General features: G+C 40.0%; 3 protein-coding genes across 5 annotated transcripts in view; 2 read left to right on the top strand and 1 right to left on the bottom strand.

The window, feature by feature from the left end:
• The first annotated feature begins 1226 nt into the window (after positions 1–1226).
• mtmr7a (myotubularin related protein 7a) lies at positions 1227–12316 on the top strand. Its single transcript, XM_044040948.1, has 14 exons — positions 1227–1436; positions 1786–1908; positions 3168–3330; positions 3617–3774; positions 3869–3997; positions 5304–5438; positions 5672–5804; positions 8003–8112; positions 9179–9304; positions 9691–9740; positions 9824–10024; positions 10223–10357; positions 10445–10571; positions 10661–12316. The coding sequence occupies exons 1-14, from the start codon at positions 1413–1415 to the stop codon at positions 11000–11002; spliced, it is 1956 nt and encodes a 651-aa protein (XP_043896883.1). The 5' UTR covers positions 1227–1412; the 3' UTR covers positions 11003–12316.
• Positions 12317–12979: 663 nt separating this feature from the next.
• On the top strand, positions 12980–21568 carry cnot7 (CCR4-NOT transcription complex, subunit 7). Of its 2 annotated transcripts, XM_044039726.1 has the most exons (7): positions 12980–13145; positions 15549–15672; positions 15941–16134; positions 17393–17554; positions 18670–18814; positions 18923–19033; positions 19950–21568. In XM_044039726.1, exons 2-7 carry the CDS (start codon positions 15556–15558, stop codon positions 20079–20081), a joined length of 861 nt encoding a protein of 286 aa, XP_043895661.1. In that variant the 5' UTR covers positions 12980–13145; positions 15549–15555; the 3' UTR covers positions 20082–21568. The 2 variants fall into 2 exon arrangements, with proteins under 2 accessions (XP_043895661.1, XP_043895662.1); XM_044039727.1 differs by lacking the exon at positions 12980–13145 and having other exon boundaries at positions 15339–15672.
• A 47-nt stretch (positions 21569–21615) lies between these two features.
• zdhhc2 (zinc finger DHHC-type palmitoyltransferase 2) overlaps positions 21616–27606 on the bottom strand; it is a 13091-nt gene continuing 7100 nt past the window's right edge. Inside the window, exons 7-14 of one of the 2 annotated variants that reach the window (XM_044039724.1) lie at positions 25723–25843; positions 25565–25603; positions 25288–25420; positions 24615–24741; positions 23614–23706; positions 23182–23297; positions 22494–22564; positions 21616–22423 (exon numbers count right to left, since the gene is read on the bottom strand). In XM_044039724.1, the coding sequence (XP_043895659.1) occupies positions 22524–22564; positions 23182–23297; positions 23614–23706; positions 24615–24741; positions 25288–25420; positions 25565–25603; positions 25723–25843 (670 nt within the window). In that variant the 3' untranslated portion in view covers positions 21616–22423; positions 22494–22523. The remainder of the gene's footprint in view (positions 22424–22493; positions 22565–23181; positions 23298–23613; positions 23707–24614; positions 24742–25287; positions 25421–25564; positions 25604–25722; positions 25844–27606) is intronic. The other variant, XM_044039725.1, reaches the window with a different exon arrangement.

Raw genomic sequence — 27606 nt, 5'->3', positions numbered from 1 at the left:
AAACACTAAAACATGTTGGGGGTGGAGTGGCTCAGTGGTTAGGACATCGTGGTCGCAAGTTCAACACCACCCCTGGCTGATTGTACTCAATTCCATTGTAAGTTGCTTTGGATAAAAGCGTCTGCTAAATGACATGTAATGTAACATACAAGTGACGCATGTTAAAAGTTAAATGTGTGTGCGCCCATATGGGATTCTCATGTGTTAACAAATGAAAGCACTATTGACAAGTGTACTGTTAAAATGTCTCAGTATAACAGGGGAATATCTGCTACAAGATGAAAAACGGCTTTAAAAGAATGTACCTGCTTTGTTTTTCTAGAGTGACAGCAATATGTTTTTAAATAACTTAGTCCACAAAATGTCCATAAACAAGTGTTAGCCATGTTTTTACAAGGACATTTACGACAACTACCAAAATGGGTAAAAGGACCACTCACAGCAACAAGCTCATTTGACTCACAGGACATACTCAGTCTGAGTTATTTAATGAATTTGATAGAAAGTGAAACCAGAGGTCAAACCTTGTGGTGGTGCAGTGGCTAGTGTGGTTGCCTTATAACAAGAAGTTTTCTGGTTCAGATCCAGGTTTGACCGAAGGCTTTCCCTGCATGTTCTACAGGGCAGAGGCGCACTGATCGGACAGGCATACCAGGCAACTGGTAAGCCTTTGCTCTAAAAGTTGCTAAAGCAGCACATTTAGATTCACCATTTCTGGTCAGCAACAGAGTTAAGACCAACCCAACAACTGTGTTTTATTTGCGTGTGTATGTGGCATAGAGAATATTTCATTATTTCATATGTGTAAGTGTATATAGTTTTAAGTTATCCATGTTTTTATGAGGGCTTAGGGTGTACAGGTGATGAGGGTGGGGAGGGATGGTGAAGGGCCCCAATTAGCTTCTTTGCCTGGGGCCTCCCAGAGTCTAGGATCACCTCAGTTACCTGTCCAGTGTACCCTGCCTTTTGCCCTATGTCAGCTGGAATTGGCTCCATGCTGCATGAAAACAGACATGGAGTTAAAATAACACAACCACGAATGGGCTATGAAGCCTTTTCTCTTAAATGATCCGAGTTAAATGAAAGTTTTGGTCTTAGATTTCTGTGAAGAACCAGTAAAAGCTGCATGTTAGCTGCCTGAAATGCCCTTAAACATTTGGTTCAGGCCACGACTTGGGTACGAGGCGGGCATTAGGACCCCGCGGTGCTGCTGTGAAGACAGGCAGTTGATCCCAGAGCAATGCTATGGTGACGGTCTGGACACGGTTTAACCTGAGCTGAGCGTCACTGACCAACAACCACAACCTGAACCAGTGAACCTGAGCCCGGACACAGCGAAGCACGGCTGCCAGCTCACATGCGGTAGTGTTTCTGCTCTGTGGGAGGTTCGGTGGCTCTTCTCTCTGCTGCTGATGGAGCACATCCGTCTACCAAAGGTAACCGAAGCGGAACTGTTAGCACTGATTAACGACGACGTTTCCACAGTCAGTCCCGACACAAACCTGCTCATAATACACGCTGTTTCAACGTGGACACTGAAGCAAACACACAGGTGTAGTTTAATGGGACTATGGTGTGTGTGTGTGTGTGTGAGAGAGAGCCACGTAGGCAGTCAGCGTTCGTGCTGTTATCAGCCACATCACAGCAGGGTGTGTGCCATCATAATGTTGTGGTATCAGTGCAGTTATGTCTCAGCTGCCATGTAAACAGATGTTCATGTGCTGAGGAGGAGGATGATGATGATGATGATGATGATGATACTCTCCATCTTCCTCCTCCCTCCAGGTGGAGAATGTCAGGCTTCTGGACAGAGTCTCATCCAGGAGGAGGAGGGTGGGCACCCTCTACCTGACAGCCACACACTCCATCTTTGTGGAGAGTGAGGCTGGAGTGCGCAATGAAACATGGGTAAGCCCCAGCACACTTCACTGATGAACACTGAGCAGAGGTGTGGAACAATTTATTGAAAGAGGGTCCTGGATTTATTACCAGGGGACAGGGTGAAAACATGGACAGCACTATCAATAAAATCTCTGATTTCACAATATTAAAAATGTTGGGCTGGTTTGCCTTCAGAATTGTCTTAAACTGGGGACACATTACACCAGTCTTTCAGTCATCATAAAAAAATCTGCTGAAACCAGTGGGTTAGTTTGAACTCCAAGTCTTTTCAACTGGGAAAGTTATATAGTGTGTCCTCAGCATTAGGGGCCGTTCACATGCAGTGTGTTTTACATGCACAAATACATGCATTTCAATAACAATGTGTTAGACATGCGCGCACAAACAAGAGTTACACCGTCACACCCCTCGATGTGCACCTGAGTTTCTGGGCTCATCCCTTTCGCACCAAGATGAAAATATAACTTTTGTAATTCACTGAGTGTTTTCAGCGTCTCTTTTGATATTTGGGCTAAAAAAATAGGTCAAACTGTTTCTTTTTTTCCCTCCACACATGCATCTGACAGCAAAAACGACTCACAGGACGTTATTATTTATTTTCCTTCACTCATTAATGCAGCACCCAGGTTCTTTTTACTCAGTAAATGACAGACAGACAAATGGATGACTCTTCCACTTGACCTATGAAAGCTAATCCATTTTCATATTTCCTTTGGAGTAAATAAACACTTAAGCCTTTAATGTGTATGGTATTGACTGAATAGGATGTTGGAAATGTATTCCTCAGAGGTTTTGGTCCATACTGACATGATAGCATTACAGAGTTGCTGCAGATTTGTGGGCTGCACATCCATGATGCCAATCTCACATTCCACCACGTCCCAAAGCTGGTTCTGGATGAAGATCCAGGGACTTTAGAAGCCATTTGAGAACTCATTTTCATGTTTGGGATGTTTTCAGCTTCGTGACATGGGATGTTAACCCGCTGGAAGTAGCCTTTGAAAGACTGGAACACTGTGATCAAAAAGGAGTAAACATGGTTAGCAACAATGCTCAAGTGGGTTGTAGCATTTAAATTATTCTCTGTTGGTACTAAGGGCCCAAAAACTGCAAATATCCCCCGCATCACACCACATCACCACCACCACCATAAGTCTGCCAACAGAATAACTCTATTTCTAAGTTACGGTCATCCAGGGATCACATTTTCAATGTCAACATGGTAAATAATCCCATATTATTGTCTTCCATTCACCTGACTGTAGGTGCTTCACAGTTTGGTGTGCAGTGTGGAGAAACAAGCTGCCACAGCCTCAGGGTGTTCTCTGCTCATTCGCTGTAAGAACTTCCAGGTTCTTCATCTTGTCATTCCTCGAGAGCAGGAGTGCCAGGATGTCCTTCTGTCCCTGCAGCGTCTCTCTCAGCCAGGTCAGCTGTGGTGTGAATAGTACTGATTTGGTGATGTAATTTACGGTATATTAGAGGGTTATTATCATTGTTATGTTATAATGTCCATTTTACAACTACATCCATATCAGTGCTGGATTAAACATGATCTCCTGATATGACATTATGAGAAATTGTGTCAAAATTGAGTCCAGTTCAGGTTCCACTTTTCCTCTCTTTTGTTTTGTTACACCATGGTTGATTTACCACATGCTAACTGGAGTTTATTCCTCAAACCTTAGCTGTAAGCTTGTACTGTGCTTTGCAGAGAGTTATGCTGAGCTGTATTGCTTCTCCTACAAGCCAAACATTGATGAAGAGGAGCGGCGCCAGGAATGGGACTTTTTGGACCTCAAGGCTGATTACAGCAGAATGGGACTCCCAAACTCCCTGTGGAAGCTCTCCCCCATCAATCGACACTACAAGGTCAGTGAGCTGACATCTACAACCAGTTCTAGCTTTTCATCCAAATAAGGACATCACTGTAGCTTAGACTTTTGTATTGTCTTTTTTTTTTAAGGTGAGCGACACATATCCGGCTGACCTCTTTGTCCCCGAGTCTGCCACACCTCCAGTCATTGTGGGGAGCTCCAAGTTCAGAAGTAGAGGCAGATTCCCCACTCTCTCCTACTACTCCAAAGAAAATCAGGTATGTTAACTCCAGTCCATTGTCTCCGTTTTCCATATGCTTCCTGTGATAACCAATGTTAACAATGACAAAGTACACAGTGATAGAAGCAGCCTCTCTGACTTTACACAGGAATGGTTTGATCTGCAGCTCATGTATTTGCCACTTTTTGTTTCCTCATCAAACATCTAAATGTTTTTGTTTCAGAGTAGGATAGAAGTTGGATTTTATCATCACAATAATAAATCTGTGCTGTTGTCTCACTGATGCTGCCTGCAAATGTTTTCTGGACTTTTTTAAGCATTAGGGGGAATGAAAGGAAAATAAACATAGACGTGAACCTCACACACAAAGACTAGGATATCTTGTCTAATGTACATATTTCAGTAAACTTATCCAATGACCACTGTTCCTATGTCACACTGACAGTCATAGAACATGAAGTGTACACATAGAAATGGTGCCCTATAAAATGTACATGTGTTTATTTCTGTTGTTGTTAGCATGTGGGTAGTAAAGGCCTGTTAATTCTCCATTCTATTTTCCGCCTGCACATCTGACATAAACACTAAGCCCTAAATGTAAATGGGCTATATGTATGTAGTGCTCTATGCAGTTCAGCAACGTTCATTCACAAACATCCTGTATGCATCACTGCTCTCACATTAATATCAGAATTGGATTTCAGTATGTTACACAGTCTGTGGCCCAGACTGATGCTGCTGAGATGCAACAGAAGTAGCACAAATACTCTAATTTCACATTATGAAGACGAGCTATTCCAAGTAATATTCTACTGTTTTATGGAAGCATAACAAAAGGTTGTTAATACATTCGTTCTCCAGAAGCAGTGAAGTTCAATGTCTTTTCATCTAAAAATTATCTAATGATCATGTGGGTGTATTGATCATCTCTAATATTGCACCTCTGATACAAGATAGCAGAGGTACATGACAATGATGGTAATAATAATGTCAAATGCTAGATTAAAATAGTGAAAGCTATTTGAATAAAGAATTGGCCTGAACCTCCATTATTCCTCCCATGAATCCCTGACTGGACAATTGGGAGAGCTTTATGAATGTGAGGTTAAATTCCCAGGGTTGATTGTCTTTTGTGTGGATATGGGCTCTGACTGAGGGGGCTCAGAAGAGAGAATCCTTAATGACCTCTGGTTCCTTCCCTCATGGCTCTTAAATGGAAATATAGGGGGTTAAAAATACTGTGAATTAGCATTTGTCCTGATTCTCATACAGATTTTTTTATGTTCTAAATGTCATGCAAAGTAATAATTGACTAAAAATGTGTGCATGAAATGTCCTCCCAGGCTGCCATCTGCCGCAGCAGCCAGCCGCTGTCAGGTTTCAGCGCTCGCTGCCTAGAGGACGAACAGATGCTGGAGGCCATATTGAGGTCCAATCCCCGCAGTGACTTCATGTATGTGGTGGACACCAGGCCTAAGGTGAGCCCTCTGTGCCTAAAGAACGCTCTGCAAAAATACAACTTGTCCAGTACTGTGCTGTATGTTCAGGTGTGCTTTATTATTCACACTGCGTTTTGCCAGCTGGACGTGTTCCAGCAATGTATTTAAAAACATCCTGCCTCTGCAAGAGCTGAACCATGATCACAGTTATATTAACGGCAAAGTTGTATAAAACTACATTATTTCATTTTATTTATTGTTTGTGGTTCCAGCTGAATGCGATTGCAAACCGAGCTGCAGGAAAAGGATATGAAAATGAAGACAACTACAACAACATCAAATTTCAGTTTATGGGCATCGAGAACATCCATGTCATGAGAAACAGCCAACAAAAAATGCTGGAAGGTAATTATCATGTCCCATTAAGACAATTTATCCCCCTTATTTAAAATTGATGTACTGTAGAAACAGTTTGCTGACCGCATTAGTTTTTGTGGAGCAAAAACTCTATTTTTTGGCATTGTCTGTTTAAATTCCCTGCTTCTTCTGTTACTGCAGCCGGGCGGAACCCTGCGCTACCCCTGCAGTGTTCATAATGTACTCATGCAGACTAGACTGTGCTGCAATCAGACCTCAAATGAGGCCACATGATAATTTCTGGGTATTATACTGGGGTGCTCCTAGGAAGACTTTGAATCCATCTGGATTTTATTTCAGAGCTATTTTGGCTTCCCAGAGTGGACAATCCAGGACCTTATCCCCCAAAGAGAGACCGGGGGCGTGAGAATGATGTGATTTTGAGTTTGAAAAGTTATAGCTGTTCTTAGTTGTGATAACTCTTTGCCCCCTGGCAGCCCAAGGAAAGTCTTTAAATCCTGGAAACAGCACCTTACCCTTTGGAGCTTGCTGCGCTCCCTCTTCCCCATTGTACACTTCAATGAGATTTAGAGGACCACCTGCCTGCCAGCATTAGTTCAAATATTTCTTCCAAGAGGTAGTACACTCCTCTAAGTGTTGCAAAACCAAAGGTTTGAACCTGTTCACCTGCACGCTCTCCTATCAGTGGCCTCACGGTGCTTTTACGGGTCAGCAAACTAATGCAGTGTCAGCAAAATACACTTTGTCACCTCTGAGAGCGCCTTAATGAGAGAGGGCGGAGCAGATGTTTTCATCCAAGAGTCTGAATTATGAGTGTTTATGTGATAAATTGCCCTCTGCAAATAGAATGTCAGCCGTGGAGAAATGGGCTCATGTCACTCTGCCTCTCCGTGACCTTGCAGATATTTATGTTGAACCATGAAGATGGAAAGAAAGATAAATGTTTGTCTCTGTTTTACAAGATAAACAAACATAATGCAGGAAGCTTCATGCAGCAGGAACGGGGCTTTTTCAGTTGTCCCTTTTGTGTTCTTGCATTTGGTATGACTTTGTCTTGTGTTAATATTCAAAGTTGCACAATAACAAAATTAAGCCAAGTTTGTGGGACTGCATTGGGGTCTGTTGCACAAAAGTAGAATTGAGAGATCCAGGATATCTGAGAAAGCGGGCCTTAACAGCTACTAAGTTCATCCTGGCTTAGAAAGTACATTGAATGTTCTACTTCAGATGAGTGAAAGGTTTTTAAATAAGCCTAAAACCACATCACAGGTTTCTTCGGCTTACTCTTACGAGTCACAATCACAAACTATCCATTTATCACACTGATTATATGACTAATACTCATGTTTCTCTTATGAAAACCCTTTTGGTCCAGACTGATATTAATATGCTTACCTAAGCAGACATGGTATTTATTTGGTTCTGTGATGATAAAAAAAATCTGAAAAAAAAAATTGAGTTTATCTTTTTAGCACAATGGGCAGTATTTAGCACTGGTAGTGGTTAGCACTGATACCTCACAGCAAGAAGGTGCTGGATTCCCTTTTTGTGTGGAATTTGCGTGTTCTTTTCAAGCCCGTATAACATTCACATGTATGAATGTCAGACACATTTTAGAGGGTAGCTTTGATCAACCCTCTATCTGACCCTGCTATTTCGGTTGTATAATGATAACAATTCTTTCCTTACAAATGATTGATTAACACTTAACTCCAAGTACAACTGAGGCTGATGGTTATGTAAAATAGCATCTTGATAACAGCATTGACAGGGGTATAGTGAAAGAATTATCCTGATAAAGGAAACATACTCTCTGAATCGACAAGTGTTTGTACCAAATGTCATGACAATCTGTCAATGAAAGGATCTTTTACTAAGAAGTCAACCTTCTTAGAGGAAATGTTAAGGATCTCTAAATTTAGTAGTAGCTATTCTCTAGTGATCATTATTGTTTCTACAATGGTTAATGTTGGGATATTTCAGTCTGGAGTGAATGCTAGTGAGACTAAAATCACTGACAGGGTCCGAGCTGTCACACAAGAATCTGAAGGAAGAAGGGAAAAAAAAAGTGCCCCCCATGACCCACGTTTTCCGTTCCATGCACAGATCCCCCTCAGTCATGGATGGTTTCTTTATAATGAAAGTGAATGTGAGGTTTAATTAAGTTCTGTGATCAGGTATGCTCCATGTTTCCTGCCAGTCAGACAGCTGTGTTGTGGTTACAGTGTGTGAGCTGCGTTCTCCCTCCATGTCGGACTTCCTGGAGGGTCTGGAGAGCTCAGGCTGGCTGAAACACATCAAAGCTGTTTTGGATGCAGGTATCTTCATCGCCAAGGTCAGTCTGGAGGTCAATCCCTGCTGTCTGCCTCACTCAATATTATCTTAGGTGTGTGTGTGTGTGTACTTGTATTTGTTACCTCTGTAGGACCTTTAGTGGCATAAACACTGACCTTGTCAGGACCAGTTGTCCTCAAAACCTTATCATAATGAGGCAGAACCTCATTTCTGAGGAACTGGTTAATATTAGAGCGAAGATTTGAATTGTGGTTAGGTTAAGATTAGGTTTAGATATCATGTCCTACATATGATGTGAGATGGTGTCTTTGCAAATACAATTAGAATATATGATAGGTTTAAATCTTGTGCTGACATAAATAATTAATAAGTAAATAGTCACTTTGAATTTACAATATTATTTACTGATGAAATACCAAAACCAACTATGTCACATGTCCTAAGTGAGACAAAAACAGTAAAACCAAGCAGCAACACAATAAAAAAAAAACATTTTTTAACAGTTACAAACAGGAAAAACTGCAACATCTCACAGCATCATCTCAAATATGATAAAATGTATGTTTATTTTAGTATGTTTATTTGCTTGCTTAGTCCTCGTTTTACCCTTATATTTGTAAGAAAGTCACTGCCTCCAGCTTCATCAGTGGAATAGCGTGAAATGAGCAGTGGAGGAAATTTGGCATCACAAGAGTGTTTTGGGGCAAAATTGGGACTCAGTCTCTCTTAAAATGTTGCTCTGTAACATCATGTGGAGACAGAAAGTGTCCACACTTGGGTAACAAACCCTTAGGATTTCAAGGATGAATTCTACTTCAAAGCACTGAGACTATTGGTGTTCTATCTACTACAAATAATTTACATGGATATAGGGCCAAAAAAAAGTTGACATTTTTAAATAATTAGACACAGACAAACTATAATCCATCAGAGGCAGCAGAGCTGTTAAGGTTTTTTCAGAGATTTTCCAGTTTTAAAGAACAAGGACTTGGTCTGTGTTCATGTTTGCTCTTACAATATCTGAATGACAATGTGTGGTTTTCTTGTTACAATTCACAACCTTGTCTGACATGAATGATGAGTAGTATTTGTGTGTGTGTGTACAGGCTGTTGCAGAGGAGGGTGTCAGTGTCCTTGTTCACTGTTCAGACGGTTGGGATCGCACTGCTCAGGTGTGTTCAGTGGCTTGTGTGCTGCTGGATCCCTACTACAGGACGCTCCGAGGACTCATGGTAGATATGGAGTCTTGTCCTGTGTATGTCCGTGTATGTGTATGTATAAATAGGACTGTGAATGTCACATAACCTCTGTAGCATATTAATATATCTAGTTACACTCTGGCTCTGGCTGGCAAGAGTCCATGCTGGGCCCTCCAGGCTTGTTCCTTTGATCAGAAAGATTTGCAGAGGATTACTTAGAATCTGATGTTAAATAAATATGACACAGAGGCATGTTTTGTGAATTTGAAGCGATTAGAGAATGACTCCACTCAGAGGTTCATTCACTGCGTGTAGTGAGTGTACACTGTGTCTGATCCTTTTAATCATGGTGTACTGGGTTTACATATTTAGAAAACTATAGCTAACTTTGTGCTTTTTGTGTGTGTGTGTGTCTTCAGTATCTCATCGAAAGAGAGTGGATCTCATTTGGACACAAGTTCTCTCATAGGTTTGTCTTGTGAAACGTAACTTTCAAGGCACCTGTGATTCAGAGGCAGTATTTTGATCTAAATGCACTCCCCTCTTCTCCAGGTGCAACCACCGGGTTGGAGACCCTAAGGAGGTGTCTCCCATCCTCGATCAGTTCCTGGAGTGTGTGTGGCAGCTGATGGAGCAGTTCCCATGTGCCTTTGAGTTCAGTGAGAGGTTCCTCTGCACCATTCACAGCCACATCTACTCCTGCCAGTATGGCAACTTCATTGGCAACAACCAGCGGGAGAGGATCGAGCTGGGGTGAGATTTAAACCTGCTGCTACCATCAGTTCTCTTTTCCTTTTCACAGAACAGACATGTGAGAAGACTGAGGAGAAGTGATGGCCAGTAATGTATTAGATCACTGGTCTTATGTAACATCTTGTTTGGACAACTATGTGCTAGAAACAAAACAAAAAGAACTGATGATTGTTTGTCTTTATCTGCCGTTTGACACAGACTGCGTGAGAGAACTCACTGTTTGTGGAATTATCTATGGACGAATCGTTCAGACTTCATCAACCCTCTGTACAGACCAGACCACAGCCAGACTCAGGGGCTCCTCCGGCCGTCTACTGCCCCCTATTGCTTTAAGTAGGTCTTCACCAGCAGCGGTTTGTTTGTCAGAGAAATGCTCAGACAAAAGTGAAGCCATTATGGGTTATTTCTCACTTTGTGTAGATTTTGGAGTGGCCTGTACAACCATTTTGACCGAGGAATTCATCCGCGACAGTCTGTAGAGGATTACCTGCGCGTCATCCAAGATGAGACACAACAGCTGGAGGAGCAGCTGGCCTCACACAAGCAGGTAGGACAAGCACTGTCAAAAATGCAACTCCAGTATTTTTCCTGGGTTTAATCAACAAATGTGGTCTTAATGCCTTATATTATCAACAGAAAATTGAGCATCTAGTGCAGCAGCAGGAGTGGAGAGACACCCAGAAGGCAACAACCTTTGATAAAAGCCCCACAGCCTGGGTACTCAGCCATGACCTCACTGTGGCCAACACTCCTCAGGACTACACTGGGGATTTCCTCACCAGCAGCCCCTGTCAGCCCAAAGCAGCAGACGACAGCCTGATCCTTCCGCACCAAGACTTGAACAAAACATCTGAAGCAAACCTCTCCAACGGCAGCGACCAGGAGTCAGGGATCGCAGACCTGAGCTGTCGCTCACCTCTCAGTGAGGACAGCATCAGGGATCCAGACTCGGATGAAGCTGCCTACTCTGCCGCCTGAGCAAATGTAGACAAACTCTACCTGTACACTATAGTCACCTGTCTGCTGACTAACTAACAAGACAAGTGACATGTTCATATTGTGCTGTGGTCCCTCCTTCTTGCTACATACATATTTACTTGTCTGTTGTAGCTAAGGGATTTTTATTTTTACCCCAGTGAAAAAAGGTCTGAAAGGCTTAGTGATGTTGAACACACAATCATTTACTTGTTAACTTTAACACTGAGGTGTTTGTGAACTGAGTATGGAAGTATGAGCACTTTTTTTTTTCTTCCTGTCTTCCGTACACTTTATTTAACCATTAAGCTTTTAGCTTTAAATATGAACAATTTAAAAAAAAGGAAAACGCTGCTATAAGTTTAGTTCACAACAGCTTTATTCCCAAAACGAAAAGCATCGTCAGGTATAAAACAAATATGTGACAGGACATTTAATATAACAACAAACAAATCACCAGTTCTACTTGTAGGCTACTTTCCCATAAATAATAATAATAATCTGAATATGAAAAACTGTTTCTGCTGATGACCACTGCTATTCGCAGACAGTCAGGGTTCAGGATTTCAGTCTGGCTTGCAGAAGCAATAATCCAGTTCTTTATATTATGAACTACAGTCACTCTGTAGGCCACAGTGACCTCAGCTGGGTTTTGGAGTCATTACACTGTTAGTTGTGCTTGATTGACACTGTGTGATCTACACCTGTGTATACATGATACCAAATGATATTAACGCTACCAGTTGTGGAAGAAAATAAGCTTTTAGATTTTATTGTAGACAAAACAACGTTATACATTCCTGCACACAATATCTCAGTGCTGATTTATTGGGATTTACCAAAGGGAATCATGAACCAGCAGACGAGCATGAGAACACACACACACACACATATTTAAGAAAGCAAATTACTGACTGACCTTTTGATTATTTTGTGCCATCTTAAGTGTGAAATTAGGATTTGAACTGAATTAGTGTTGTAGGCATTACTGTATAGATGCACTCTAGTACTGCAAAGGAACAATGTACAGATTATTCAGGAAAGCATGTGAACATATTTTTGTACTTTGACCTAAATTGACAAGTGCAATTTTCTTTTGATGCATGTTTTTATTTGTATCACAGGGCTTAAAATGTCTGGTCATACGGACGTTTGAAAATGTGTAAAAGAGAGCTTTATTTTGCCGAGTTTGTTTCTTCTGTCCGAAAGATTTCTCCAAAACTGTGTCAACATTCTTGTGAAATAAATAAATAGACAAATAAATAATGAAATACTGCTGTCAGTCATATATTCCAATAAATATTGATTGTGTTATTGTTTGACCTTTGAGGAGTCTGTTTATTCAGTTGAAGTGATATCTATCTTTGCAGATCATTTGACCTTTTTGGATAATCTAGAAACACTTGAATGAGTGTACCCTTTAAAAAAATTCTCACCACTTGTATTTTTAGTCAAGAATGTTGTGTATAATTCAACAGTTCTTATCAAATGAGTAAATGTATTATCTCAAAATAAGCTTGAGCCTCCATTTTGATGTACTACTTTATGTGTAAAATGCTGCTATTTAATTTATAAGAATGCTGTGTCAACACAAATGTATCTGCATTTATTAATGTATACCTGCGACTGGAATTACTAATTCAAAATCAGCAGAGATTAATCCCATCTGCAAAACAAACCCGTTTCCCTTTGTTCACCTTACATTTGCCTTCATGCATAAAACAGGCAACTTATAGGACTGACCTAACTGTATATACCGTGTGTATCATTTATAACTGGTATATAATGTGAAATATCAAGTATTATGGACGTGATTTGACTAAACACAGTGGAAAAGCTTACATTTATTTGACTAGAACAACATAAAAGCACTGATTTTTATTGTTTGTTGTGGTTTTTTGGTGCGTGCGTGCGTGTGTGTTTTTTTTTACGCACATACGTAAGTGACCCGGCGTCTTCAGTTGTACGTGATGACGTCATGTTGGAGGCTCAGCTATCATGGCAGCCGTAGGTTGACATCGATGCAATTCTCCATATAAACTCTTCAAAAGTTAGCGGAACAGCCCCGACACAGTAACGTGCAGCACAGTAACAGTTTTCAGATAGCACACGCTTTAAACACACACACCCGCCCCGGCTGGCAACGGTAAGTTTACCAGGCTACAGGAGCTTTGCCCGGTGCTCACTCACACATGTATACACATGTATGTGTGTGTGGTGCTGCTAGTTGCTTTGACTTTATGGTTTGCACACTGATGAGCCGCATGTCTGCTGCCGCTGCTGCTGCTGCTGCACTGAACTGAACGGAGACACTTCACTGTTGTGCTTGTGTGAAACACAGCTGAGCCTGAAGCCTGCTAATGTGGCTACAGGCGACTGAAGCTAACACCCAGAGCTGCTGCTGAAAGCTGTCTGTGACGGTGTTAGCTTCAACAGTCTGCGAATGCTGCTGTTTCCCACGCCGGTTTAGCAAATAATAACTCAATCTGACCATGTTTAATTCATATTAAAGTTGTCAGCATCTGAATTGTCACTAGTCGTTATTATATTTGGACTAGTCACAATGACCAGACTTTAACTAGGCAGAATCTCCAATTAGATATATCCAATCCAAATTATTTTTTATAGAAATGTATAGTATCCAATATCAATTCAATATTTACAACTTGAGTGTGACTACTCACAATCCCAGTTCAAGGTATCTACAATCAAGTTATTGAATTTGGATATCTACAAATGACAAAATACCTTTTTAATTAAGAGGAGTTAATCTTTTCATGAACTGGAATAATGACAAGGCAGTATTGAGTTGTAGATATTGCATACTGGAATCATGGATATGATTTATTTTTATTTAAATAATCTGCAGAACCACCTTCATTCCTCATGGCATATATCCAGCAAGGTGCTGGAAACATATTGCTCCACATTGACATGATGGCATCATGTAGTTGTTGCAGATGTGTTGGCGGCACTGCTTTGATGCAAATCTCCCATTCTGCCACATCTCAAAGATCCTTTATTGAACTGAGATCTGGTGAGTCATATTAGCCAGTTGCATGACACTAGTCTGAGAGGTCTTGAGCTTTGTTGTCCTGGCATCAGTTGTCATCAAGAGTTGGAAAAGAATGGATATGATCAGCAACTAACGATTATTTCCAAAACCAATTAATCTGTTGATTATTTTCTCTATTAATCGTTTGGTCCATAAAAAATCAGAAAACCTTAAAAAATGTTGAACGTTGTTCGTCGAAAGTGGAAAATTATTGACTTTTAATGATTAATATTCATTTAACAAGCTTAAACGATCGGAAATCTTGTTTTAATCATGAAAAAAGCTTCAAATCGATTCATCGATTATCAAAATAGTTGTCGACTAATTTAGTATTCGATTAATAATCGATTCATCACTTAATCGTTTCAGCTCTATCAGCAACAATATGAACCAAATGATGGTAAGACTAAAGTGAGCCAAGAAAATGTCCCTCCAAACTATAACACCACCACCAGCATGAGCACTGACACCATCATTCAAAACATTGCAGTAGGCTCATCAGACCTGGCAACATTTTCTAATCTTCTGTCATCCAACATGTTGAGTCTATTAGAAGTGCAGCTTCAGTTTCCTGTTCTGAACTGACATGAATAGAACCTGGTGAGGTCTTCTACTATGACTTCTACTGGTTGTAAGAAGTGGTTATTTGAGTTACTGTTCCCTTTCTGTCATCTCAAACCAGTTTGATCATTCTCCTCTGACCTCTGGCATCAACAATGTACACTGTCATTGGATATTTTCTTTTTCTTTCTGATGATTTTTTGTGACCTTGATGGATTAGTCTGAAAATCCCAGTGGCAGTTTCCTAAATGAGACCATCCTGTCTGTCAGCAACAACCATGCCACTTCATAGTCACTTAAAATCACCTGTCTTCCCTATTCTGATGCATGGTTTGAACTTCAGCGGGTCATCTCAACGATGTCCATATATGCATTGAGTTGCTGCCAAGTGATATTTGTGTTAACAAGTAGTTGAGGTGCACATAATAAAGTAGCTGGTGAGCAGGCATTGCTGCAGTTTGTTAAAAACATGTATGAGAAACAGGGTCGTGTCTCTGTCAACTGTCTTCTTGATGCTTCTCAGCATTCATCATCATCCGTCCATCTTCTGCTGCCTTATCAAGTTTCCTTTATTTAAATTTTTCTCTGTCTACTTCCATATATAAGAAAACACAATTTGGTTTCCTTTAAGAGACACAATCCATTAATTTATTCATCGTCTAACACTTTTTCCTCCACATGAGGGTCGCAGGGCTGCTGGTGCCAATCCCAGACGGTTGGCAGTCCATCGCAGGGCAAGAGACACAATTGAATAGTGCAAATAAAAATGTAGTAATAGCAATTAAATGGATGGACTTAGATAAAAAGCAGTCCTAATTAAAAGGATGTCCGTGTCCATAAATTGTGAGGATAACCATACACTGTCATGTGTCCATTTAAAGAGCATATGTTAAGGAATCTAACAGTCTGTCTTCTTCCTGGTGCATGGTGAAGTGGCACTATGCCCGCAGCTACTGTGGATCACAGTCAAAGAATATGTGAGGTTTGGGCCAACAACCTGGAGGAGGAGCTGAAGAGGATCCGACATGTCATTCGCAAATACAACTACATCGCTATGGTGAGTGGTGCTCATAGAAAAAACTGACGATTCCTGTTTGATTGTGTATATCAAACTCCTTAGAGCGGAACCAACATGTCAAATTTATAGGCTGGTGCGCACCAGGTTCAGGTTTTTACGTAGATGATGTCATTTCCGTAATAAATAGACTGACCAACAACCTGTCAATGAACAATCAAAGATTATTGGTCCAAGATTTTTACTTCTAAAATCAGCTCCTTGTTCGTGGTCCAGTTTCCACTGTGCGTACTTACTTGTGTTCTTGCAGGACACAGAGTTTCCAGGTGTCGTAGCCAGACCAATCGGAGAGTTCAGAAGCAACGCGGACTATCAGTACCAGCTACTGCGCTGCAATGTGGATTTACTCAAGATCATCCAGCTGGGCCTCACGTTTATGAACGAACAAGGGGAATACCCTCCAGGAACATCAACGTGGCAGTTCAATTTTAAGTTTAACCTCACGTAAGTAAATTGGTAGAAATAGTGATGGGGATCAGTTTCAGCAGACTTTTATTTACCAGAGTAGGGACATTTCACATTAATACACGTTAATGAACATCAAATATGTAAACATGCCAGATTATAGCCTTTGGCTGATTTACATCTGTAGTTGGCAGATTGATGGAACAAGACAAAGTAGTCCAGTACGTTCACCAAAAAGTAGGGTCAGGCAATAATTCAATAACAGAATATATTGCAGTATAATTTTCTTCTTTATCGATCTAACAAAGGTTCAGTATATATCAATATAATGTTTATGCACTGTGTAAAAATATCTCCAGACAGAACATTTTTTCCTGAATGTTTTGCCTTTCTCTGCTTAATAAGTGTTTTCTGTCCATAAATTTAAATTTGGTCTTCAACTTTCCCCTAATTTTTATTATCTATCATTTATTGTGATAATTATCTATACCAACTGATTAGAAGTTATACTGCCTGGCCACCTGGATTTAACTAGTGAAGTGATGCACCCACCATGCCTAGTGCCTACTGTACAAGCCTGTGGGGGCAGTGCTAGTGCTATGATCTGGGGTTGCTGCAGTTGGTCAGGTCTAGGTTCAGCAACATTATGTGCCCAAAGAATGAGGTCAGCTGGATAACTGAATATACTGAATGACCAGATTATCCCATCAATGGATTTTTTTCTTCCCTGATGACACGGGCATATTCCAAGATGACAATGCCAGGATTCATCGGGCTCAAATTGTTAAAGAGTGGTTCAGGGAGCATGAGACATCATTTTCACACATGGATTGGCCACCACAGAGTCCAGACACTAAACCCCATTGAGAATCTTTGGGATGTGCTGGAGAAGGCTTGGTCCCACTCTCCCGTCATCAATACAGGATATTTGTGAAAAATGAATGCAAATATATTTTGTGATCCAAACAATGCCACAGTGAATGAGTGCCGTAATCAAAGCTAAAGGAGGTCCAATGAAATATTAGAGTGTGTGACCCTTTTTCTTTTTAGCCAGGCAGTGTATATTGATGTTTTTGGACATACTGGCCTACTAGAAGTAACAACAAACATGTATATGTATGTATAAACATGATAATCTCAGTAAATAAGCAGCATAAGCTGTGTTCCAGTAGTAACAATATAAAATGTGCGATGTAGCGAGGTAAACCATGAAGTAAGGATGGCAAACTTAAAGCGGTTTTATTATCTCAACTTTTCAAATTGAAATACACTAAAGTAAATATTTGTGTGTCCTCAGAGAGGACATGTACGCACAGGACTCCATTGAGCTCCTGACCACTTCAGGGATTCAATTCAAGAAGCACGAGGACGAAGGCATCGAGACGCTGTACTTTGCAGAGCTGCTGATGACGTCAGGAGTGGTGCTCTGTGATGGGGTGAAGTGGCTGTCTTTTCACAGGTATTCTGCTTTTCTTGTTGTTTGTTTTTGTAGTTGGATGCAAAACATTTTTCCCTCTTTGTAATGAAAGGTAAAGATGTTACGCAGAGCGACGATTGTTGTGCTACAAACAAATAACCTGTTACATTTACTATAAAAATGGCTGAAGTGAAACTATTGGTGGCAAAGCAACACTTAACCCCCAGTGTCTACAATCTGCTGCTTAACATCTTCATTTTGTACTCAGTTTCCCACTGTGTCTCCATGGCAAACTAAGGCTAAAGATAACCAGGCTCTGGATATTAAACAAAGCTTGTTTAATATCCAGGTTTGAAACTTCATTGTCATCTTCTTCAGGTATTTAGATCACACACTAAAAAGGCTTGAATGTCATTGTTATATACTGTATATTCTTGGTGTTTTTGCTGTTTTCTTTCATAATATAAATTGCTTTACCTCATTGTATTTTGTACTGCATTGTATATTGTATGTCTTTTGTTTCTGCTTGTATTAGCTACACTGTAGTTGTAATCGTTCTTGAGCACAATGCATTGGCTTTGTGTAGTTATTTGCCCTTGTGTGTATGTGATGTATGGACATAAGGGAGGCTCCAGGCAGAAGAAAAATGTCGTTACCTTTTGGCCTCTTCATATCTGAGATTGACCTCTGTTCTGTTTTTGGTGTATGAATCCACCCAATTTGTCCTGAATCCATCTTTAGATGTGATTTTGCAGTGCATTTCACACAACTTTCTCAGTTTCATAATGAACTGAGAGAATGTTTTACACTTGTCAGAGCTTCTGTTGATTTAAATTATCCATATTTACACTAAACAACACAAACATTTGTGTTGCGGCAGCATGAGAAGGGCTTTTGATTCATCAGTTCCTCTATTCTCTCTCTCTCTCTCTTTACTTGTCACTACTGCAGATATTCACACACACACACACACAAAAACAGTGACATCTGCACAGACCCGTGAAAAACATAATTTTGTCCTCATGATTCTTACATCCTACATGCAAACACATGATAATGATCATTCAGAAGAACATCACAGTCCACTTGTGATCGAATTACACCTAACCTCTTGATTTGTGTGTTTTTGTGTGCGTGTGCGTGTGTGTGTGTTTCAGCGGCTATGACTTTGGATACCTGATCAAGATTTTGTCCAATGCTAACCTGCCCGAGGAGGAGGTGGACTTTTTTGAGATTCTTCGCTTGTACTTTCCCATCATCTATGACGTCAAGTACCTGATGAAGAGCTGTAAAAACCTCAAGGTACTTTGACAAAATGTCCCAGCAGGTTGTAATTCGAACCGTCTGTTTCATTTATTTAAAGTTTCACAGCTGAGCTGCTTTTAGGATTGATTTTTGCCTGGTTTTCAGGGCGGCCTGCAGGAAGTAGCTGAACAGCTGGAGCTGGAGAGGATTGGACCACAGCATCAGGCCGGCTCTGACTCTTTACTCACAGGCATGGCTTTCTTCAAGATGAGGGAGGTAGGCACCTGGAGTCAATGAAAGGATTTATGTTTTATTAATATTGTGAAACTCACACCACACAAAGCCTGCTCAAAGTATTGCCAATGATCCCTCATTACTTTAAACCTTTTTATAAACCTTTAGTTTGATCTACTAGAAATGTACAATGTTTGTATCCTGGGATAAAAAAAAATCTGCTCTGCTGTTTGAACGTTGAAGCTGAAAGTGTTAACAGAGCTTGTTGTTCACAGCTGACAGTCGACATATGAATGATGAATACTACTCCAATTCATTTTCTGTCCATGCAGATTAAAATGCAGACCCAGTTTTAAAGAATAATGCGTTTTCAAACGTAGCGTGGCTCAGTCATCTCTTAAGAAGCAGTTTTCAGTTCTTTCAATCTGTCGTGTTGTTTGTTGCTCACACACAGCACTGAGAATGAAACACTGGCGCAGAGTTGACAAATTAGCATACTCCACTGAAAAAATATAATTAGTAGTTTGATTTTCTTATTATGAATGTCTTAATAGATGCTTTGATTGACAGGATTATCACTGCACTAGTCAATTAGGAACCAGTCACGCCTCAAATTTTTGTTTTGTGAAACATAAGTGCGCGCACACACACTCGTGGGTTTGCACAGCTATTCCTCTTAGGACACTGCATTAACCTCCATTCCAATCTTAACCTAACCACAATTCAAATCTTAGTCCTACACTTAACCAGTTCCTCAGAAATGAGGTTCTGCCTCTTGAGGACCAGGTTTTGGTCTCCATGAGGACTATTGGTCCTGACGAGGTCAGTGTTTCAATCAGAAAAGCTCCTAAAGGTCTTAACCTTTAATTATTCAACTGACATTTAATAATATGACACGAAAAGAACATGCCACGTGTCATTTTCTGAGTGTCTTCTGCTTTAATATTTTCTCCTGCAGATGTTCTTTGAAGACCATATAGATGATGCAAAGTACTGTGGTCACTTGTACGGTCTCGGCTCGGGCTCCGCCTACGTCCAGAACGGAACAGGAAATGCTTACGAAGAGGAAGCAAACAAACAGCAGTCATGACGTCTCTGAAAAGTCTCCCTCCCTACAGTTCACCTCCACAATCACACAGCTGGATGACAATTGCATTGGACGAACAAGAAGCATATCCGCATCTTTCAGTAACCTGTTTCTCATTGGCTCTGCTCACCTTAGACAACGGAGTGTGATGGTCAAAAAAAAAGAAAATGTCACAACTGCCCTCACACATGTCACTGCTGCATGTGTGTGAGTTCAGTGTTTTTGGTTCAGTTACATCTGACATGCTTGAAAAGTTGGGATTTTAGTTTTCCTCAAGTGTTCTGTAGAAATGTTTTGCACTTTAAAGCTCTAACCTGATTTTATAAGGAAAGCTGAAATGTCCCTGGTGTGTCTCTCTCCTCTTCTTTGTTGCCTTCGCCATGTTCCCATTTTACATTTCGCAATCATTGAACTCATTATTATCACAACAACTGCTTCCACCATGCTCGGCCTTAAAGTTAGCTGCATTCTTATATTTTAAACTTTTATTTATTGTGCTAATTAGCCGACAACAAAGAGTCGCCCCGTTCAACACTACAGCAGTAAAGGTCTGTGTGCTCACTGGGGTTCTCCTCCCTCGTGAAAAAGGGAGTTCTCCTCAGAGTGTTTACGTGCACATGAAAGCCCAATTATTTTTCATTTGTTCATAGAAGTATGTTTATATTGTCCTTGAATAAGCTCTATTCCAACTGTGTGGAGCCTCTAAAGCTGGTGTATTGTGAATGGGATGCTGAAGCAAAAGAACACTGTGTCCTCTGTATTAGTTGCTGTTTTTTTTTTGTTTGTTTGTATTCATATTAATGTTTCGAATAGTTGCGTACAAGGATATTTATAGTATGTACCGAGGTGCATACAACTGGTTTTCATTGTGAGAAAGTGTTGTATGTGTATGTAAACACTCTCATTGACACAAGCACATACAAGAACAGGAAATCATCTCTCAACATGGTCATCGACTGAATTCACAGAATTACAAAAAAAAAAGAATGAAACCCTGACCTGCTTCAGGACATGCAGACAAGAGGCTTCCTTAAACTACTCTGTTGAGAGTAATTTTTCATTTTTAATTGAATTTAAGCATTTGTAGAGTTTTAGTGTTGTGATAAAATTAGAGAAACATAACTTTTACTCATTGGTGGGAAAAATAACGTTGCTTTTTAACATTTCCTCTCCAGTGCAGTTGATTTCACATGTAGTTCTGGCCTTTGACCATTGTGCTGTTTTTGTTTTCCTTAATGCCTTCCATAGTCATGCTGCTTAGATCAGTCGCATGTACTAAGATGTTTGAATAAATGCTGTTTAATAGTATCCTCGAACTTCCATAGGTTTGTGTTGAAGTGTAGGTCCATGACTCCTCCCCCTTTCAACGCTAAAACATGTTTCTTTTCAAATCTTACACTGCAAAATGAGAAAGACAAGTATGCAATATACAAGAGAATTGTTTTTAGATTATTTTGTTAATAAAGGCTTGAAACTTTTCTACCGTCAAACGCTCTCCACCGTTACATGACTCTGTAAAGAGGTGAACGAGAACAGCAACTGATGAGCTCTTTTTATTCTCATAAGGCATCACAACAGTACAGTACTTGGCCTCACACGTCAGGTTTGTCTCAACAGACAGAATAAAAAAATATAAATTGACACCAGCAATCACCATGAAGCTTTTTTTTCTTCTTTTTTTTTTAAACAGGCATACGTTCTTTACATAAATGTACAGTTCATTTCCAGCACTGGACGAGAATAGACAAATTCCTCAGAAGGTGAAAATAGAGTACAAAGTGGGTGGAACTGACTTTTTTTTTTTACATTACATTCACAACATAACATTTCTTAACAAAAACACTCAACGTTATCAGCATTACACCGAGGTTTCTTTTTGATGGTGGCCAGTGAGCTGAACCTCCACTGCGGGAGTCATGGTCATGCTATAACCAGTCAGAAGAGCCCTTATTCAAAAACATGATTACTAATATTATACTTTCAAGCAAAGGAGAGAACGTCATGTACAGTTCACTACAGCAAGGTGTGACATCCTGAGATGAGAGCATGCATCATTTGACCTTCCACAACACAACAAAACAAAATGGAAAAAAAAAGAAAGAAAAAGCAAATACTGAAGGAATGTCATTTACACCACATTAACACCATCACTAATTTATTTACTCCATGTGCAAATGTTTGGCAGACATACTGTAGCTACATTTGCTGATGCGCTAAGCTACGCATGTGGTGTCAGTCGTGGAAAACTCAGTGCAATAACGTAAACAACCGACGATGATGATGATGATGATGATGATGACATCAGCGCCATGTCACGTCCTGATAGGCACGAACAATGAGGAGACCTGTGAGGTGAGACACGCGCGCGTTAACTTTAAATCTTGACATTTCTTCCATGATCGTAAACATACTCACCTGGATTGGAGATGTCACTTCTTACTGTGGTTACGCCTCATTTTCTATGGTCAGGCCATCATTGTTAGCACCTGAACAAAAATACACACAGATTTAAAAAAATAATAATAATAAAGAATTAATTTACATCTTTTTTTTTTAAAGATAGATAAATGAAGACTTGGTAATGGTCTGTATTTATATTGTGCTTTTCTGTCCATGGCTCAATCCTAACTCCACTTCAAAACAAGTACATTTTATATCAGAAAATGACTTTTGATACTTAAGTGTACTGTAAATGTCATATACTTTAAGACTTTTATTTAAGTAATATCATTAAGTCATTTTCTGGTAAGATACTTGTACTTTTACTGAAGTATCCCTTTTAGGTACTTTATACACAACTGATAGATAGATGGATAAAAAGCCTATCAGCTTCACACAAATCTCTGTGTGTTTTGATCCCGTGTCACCCAGCGGCATTCCCATGCTGCACACAGGGAGTGACTCGTTTCACATCAAGAAGCGCCAACAAAAAAAGTTTCCGAAGTAAATTCTACTCAAAAAACATTCATCAGTTCTTGTCTCTGTGCTGATTTTTAGATGAAGGCTGCAGCATAAAAGTTATCACCAAAATGTTGTGCACTGCAGCTTTAAATCTTTAAACGTGTCTTGTACTCAAGCATCTGAGGAAGAACCTTTAGCTCACCTTTCTTGTTTTTCTCTGTTGCACTGTCATTCTCTGTCCAGGAGGGGGTGCTGGTGAGCAGTCGACTCTGACTCTCTCTCAGTGGCTTGGAGGGGAACTGGCGACCCTCTGCTGCACTGCAAACACACACAAAACCACCAGGAGGGTTTTCATCACGAGATCTGGTCCCTGTGATAACATCTGTCTTTTAACATAAACATATCTTGACGACTGTAAATCAATGATCACAGAACAATCACTGCCAGGAACTGGATTGTGGAAGATTTGATTTTGGGTTGCCAAATCAGTTTGCAAAATTCTCATGACTCATGATGCTTTGTCATCTTTGGAAAGTGGGTCACCATAATAAAAAACACGAGTCCAAAAGGATTCACTTGATTTTTTCTGCATACTATGCACCACTCTCATTTTTAATGTCTATTTTTCACTCACCCTTTGTTGGCAAGGTTGGAGCCAGAGGGTGAAGACGGCTGTTCAGGGTCCAGATTCACCAGACAGGATGGGAATGAGCAACCGTCACCTAAACTGTAAACCAAGGGATATTATAAACGGCAGATTATTATCAGATTATTATGTTAAGAAAAGGAGAATACATTGACTTTGATTCATATTTGTTACTTATTCTGTACTGATGTGTGGAAAGTTGTGTGACCTCTTTACATCTCAATGATTAAGAGATCCACTCACAGACGGATATGCTCCACCCACACCAGTGCAGGTATGAATGGGTGGAGCATTTTTTATTTAAGTTCATCATCTGTGAGTAACACAACCAAGAAAAACAATTACAAATACAAAAAAAGTGCACTGCAAAAAATGTGTGGTTTTAAATATGCAACAAATGAATTTGTTAAATCATATTGAACATTAATAGATTGGCCTCACATAGATAGATTAATAGAACCAAAGCAATGAAACTAGTGGCACTAGTGGCACTTCACCCATGTGTCATGGCCATCTCCTAAAGCCAATCATAAAATTTAAGGAGGTTCTTATAAAGTTTTGTTGCTATGGACTAATGTAATGAAAAATAACTCTCTGGCCTCTGGTGTCCTTTCTCAGCTCAGGGCTGCAGGCCGTTACTTGCTTTGCTTCCCCTGTTCCTCTGTCCTTGAAGACAAAATATAGTTCAAATACAAGCATCTCCACTGCTTACAAGTTGGATTTCAGTGTTTACAGATCTAAAATTAGCTGTGGCTCATGGAGCAGAATCTCAAGTCTTTTTGACCTATAACTGTCCTTCAGTCTAGACTTCAAATTATACTGAAGTAAAAAAGAATCTGCCTGGGGAAAACAAATGATTCCTTCATTATTTCTGTAAACACTGACTCACTTGTTTTATTGGGACTGTTAGCTTTAATTTAGGACCTTTCTTTGAAACCTAAGGCTTTTTTTATTTGACTTTTGAAATAACTCAGACAAGATGAACACACCTGGAGAATATGGGAACAGGCCAGTATTTAACTTCATCACCAAAGACCTGATGGAAGTTCTTACTGAAGCCCAGACTGAAACCGTTCTTGTCTGTGCCGTGACGGAACACCGGAGCACGTACAGCCTCTGAGGAGAAGAAGAAGAAGAAGAAGAATTCTGTCTAATAAATACACACCTTCATCATTCAGATCATAGACTAACACATGAATGTGAACGTCTGCATCAATGAAACAACACTGAATCAAAGTGCCTTTTGTCGTGCAGGAAAAGCAGTCCACCAGGTGTGACTTCTCTTCCTGCCAGTGTCTGTTACTAAGCGGATTAATGCTGCGAGCCTTGTGTCTTTGCATTACATTGTAACATACTCTGGATAATCCACTCCCCTCAACACACACAGACAAGTGTACCAGTGTGCACACATAATGAGAAAGAGCTCCGTCTGATTACAGCCCAGAGAGGCTCATCAAATCACCGCACTGACGGGGATGGTGACCAGCGGTGGGAGAAAACACATCCTTCATCATTAGTGCGGAGATGACGACGTGTAAACAGTGAACACACTGAAAACATACTCTGGATGCACAAAAGAAAAGAGCGAGCTGCTGTCCAGGTAAACACTGCAGCTACTGACAGAACACACACACACTCGGAGGTTTGATGTGCGCCACCTACCGAGTGTCGATCTGTTCTTGCAGACGAGCCAGCAGTGATAGATGAAGAGCGAGGCGAGGCTGACTGAGAACATGGAGGCCGAGAAGAAGAGGAACAGGATGTGGAACTTGGCCTGAGTGTCTGGGAGGCCGTTCTGATGGAAAACAACACGTCAACACACCTGCACAAGCACAGAGTGGACACTAAGATCTACTCCTGTGTCTATGTCTACTCTGCTTTTCTTTTCTAGAGGGATGCTTTCTATTTCCGTGCCACTAACTAGTTGGCTGATTCGTACCAGGTATTCTTTCAGACGGAAGTGTGCTCTACCTCCGGCCTTGAGGGAAAAAAATCATCAAATACCAAACACGACATGTGCCATGTTGCATCGCACGTCCGTTTACATTTCTTCAGAGATATTCTGTGCAAATAATACAACATGAAAGTTATATTTACCGTCCAAAATTTTATGAAGTATTGAAGATCTGTCGCAGTTATAAAAAGGCAGTAGAGGAGCGAATATGCCAAGAACAGCATGAAGTGTTTGTAGTTGGAGAATCCCACACAGTTGTTCACCCTGTGACAAGAAGGAAAAAGAGCAAGGCCCAGGAATCACAATCTGAATATTCTTTTTTTCCCTCATAACTGAGTACAATAAAATACGTGTGACAATGTTTTTCTGTATCACATTATTAAACAAGTTGAAGTTAAGAGTTATCTTCAACTTTCAGTAATAACTTTTAGTAATATCAGAGTGATAGCTTTTGAAACATATTTGTTTTGTGCAGATCTTAACCAACATCGCGCCATAATCATTTAATAGGTTTTTCAATGGAAATGAGAATAATTCCCTCTAATAATGTGAATCATATAATCATTCGCAATTTCATTCAATATAATCATGATTACATATTTATTTAGCCTTATCTCACAGTCAGTCATTTTTCCTTCCTGGTTCCTCCTTGGTTAAAAAGACAAAAGAAAACACAGAGTAGAAAAAAAGAACAAAAAGGACTATGTTTGGCAGAAAGAATGAGGACTGGATTTAGATTTGTTTTGTCTCCCTCTGCTGCCAAAATCTGTCGTTTGGCAAAGTGAGATGTTCAGTTGTGTCCAGTGAACGAGCTATTTATGCATCTACACAATGTCTGTGTACAAATCATCCTGTTGTAAAAAGATTGTAAAGAGAAAAACACTGTTTTACACTGATTCTGTATAAAATAACAGATAGAACTAGAAAATTCTGCAGCGAAATTTCGAGCGTGCCTGCTATTCTTGCTGCCGGGTGCAGAATTTGTGCTGGTAAAGGAGTAACATTTGGGTGAATTGAACCTTTAAAACTTGAAGTATTTAGACAAAGTGGATTTTGGTGGAATCACCCTTTAAAAGAGACTGACTCTTAACTGTGAGGATCCAAACTGGGCTGGGTTGTGATCATTTCGTCGATCGTCTCCCATTCATGTGTATGTGGAAATGATTCGCAGTTTTTTGCAATTTTTGTTGCCATTGTTGCTCGAAGCGCTTAGAAAAGTAAAACCCTGCCATTCTCGTTCAAACCGCATGTTTTGACATAGGATGAGTAGGGGTTTTCTCAAACCTTTTGTCAAATTTTGGACAGCATACTAAACTATGACATTTTTGTACATATTTAATCAAGACTTACTAACCACTATGCCAACATCAGGTCTTACAGTAAAATGTCATAGTTTAGTATGTCGTCCAAAATGTGACAAAAATGTCAAAGTTTAATATTTTGTCAAGAATTTGACATAAATGTCATAGTTTAGTATATCGTCCAAAATGTGACAAAAATGTTATAGTATAGTGTGTCGTCCAAAATATGACAAAAATGTCATAGTTTAGTGTGTCGTCCGAAATATGACAAAAATGTCATGGTTTAGTATGTTGTCCAAAATTTGACAAAAATATCATCGTTTAGTATGTCGCCCAAAGTTAGACAAAAATGTCATAGTTTAGTATATCATCCAAAATTTGACAAAAATGTCATAGGTTAGTATGTCGTCCAAAAGTTGACAAATAAGTCATAGGTTATTATGTCGTCCAAAATATGACAAAAAAGTCGATGGTTAGTATGTCGTCCAAAATGTTACAAAAAAGTCATAGGTTATGTACAACCTGCCAGTGGTTGAGTTGAACTTGCAACCATAAAGTCTTTGGCACACAGAGTACCGCTCTTAACCACTGAGCCACAACACCCAAAGCTCTCCACCCAAGGTTAGTATGTTGTCCAAAATTTGACAAAAATGTCGTAGTTTAGTGTGTCGTCCAAAATGTGACAAAAAAGTCATAGTTTAGTATGTCGTCTAAAATTTGATAAAA

This window comes from Solea senegalensis, linkage group LG12 (assembly GCF_019176455.1).
Source record: "Solea senegalensis isolate Sse05_10M linkage group LG12, IFAPA_SoseM_1, whole genome shotgun sequence".
Taxonomy (NCBI): Eukaryota; Metazoa; Chordata; class Actinopteri; order Pleuronectiformes; family Soleidae; genus Solea; species Solea senegalensis.
Note: the sequence above shows the minus strand (reverse complement) of the source record. Positions and strands in the feature narration are given on the sequence as shown.

Coding starts and splice junctions, on each gene's coding strand:
- mtmr7a (XM_044040948.1), top strand. CDS start 1,413: ATGGAGCACATCCGTCTACCAAAG. Junction 1,909..3,167: donor GAGTGCGCAATGAAACATGG/GTAAGCCCCAGC, acceptor ACCTGACTGTAG/GTGCTTCACAGTTTGGTGTG. Junction 5,805..8,002: donor CCAACAAAAAATGCTGGAAG/GTAATTATCATG, acceptor TTGTGGTTACAG/TGTGTGAGCTGCGTTCTCCC.
- cnot7 (XM_044039726.1), top strand. CDS start 15,556: ATGCCCGCAGCTACTGTGGATCACAGTCAAAGAATATGTGAGGTTTGG. Junction 15,673..15,940: donor AATACAACTACATCGCTATG/GTGAGTGGTGCT, acceptor GTGTTCTTGCAG/GACACAGAGTTTCCAGGTGT. Junction 17,555..18,669: donor AAGTGGCTGTCTTTTCACAG/GTATTCTGCTTT, acceptor TGTGTGTTTCAG/CGGCTATGACTTTGGATACC.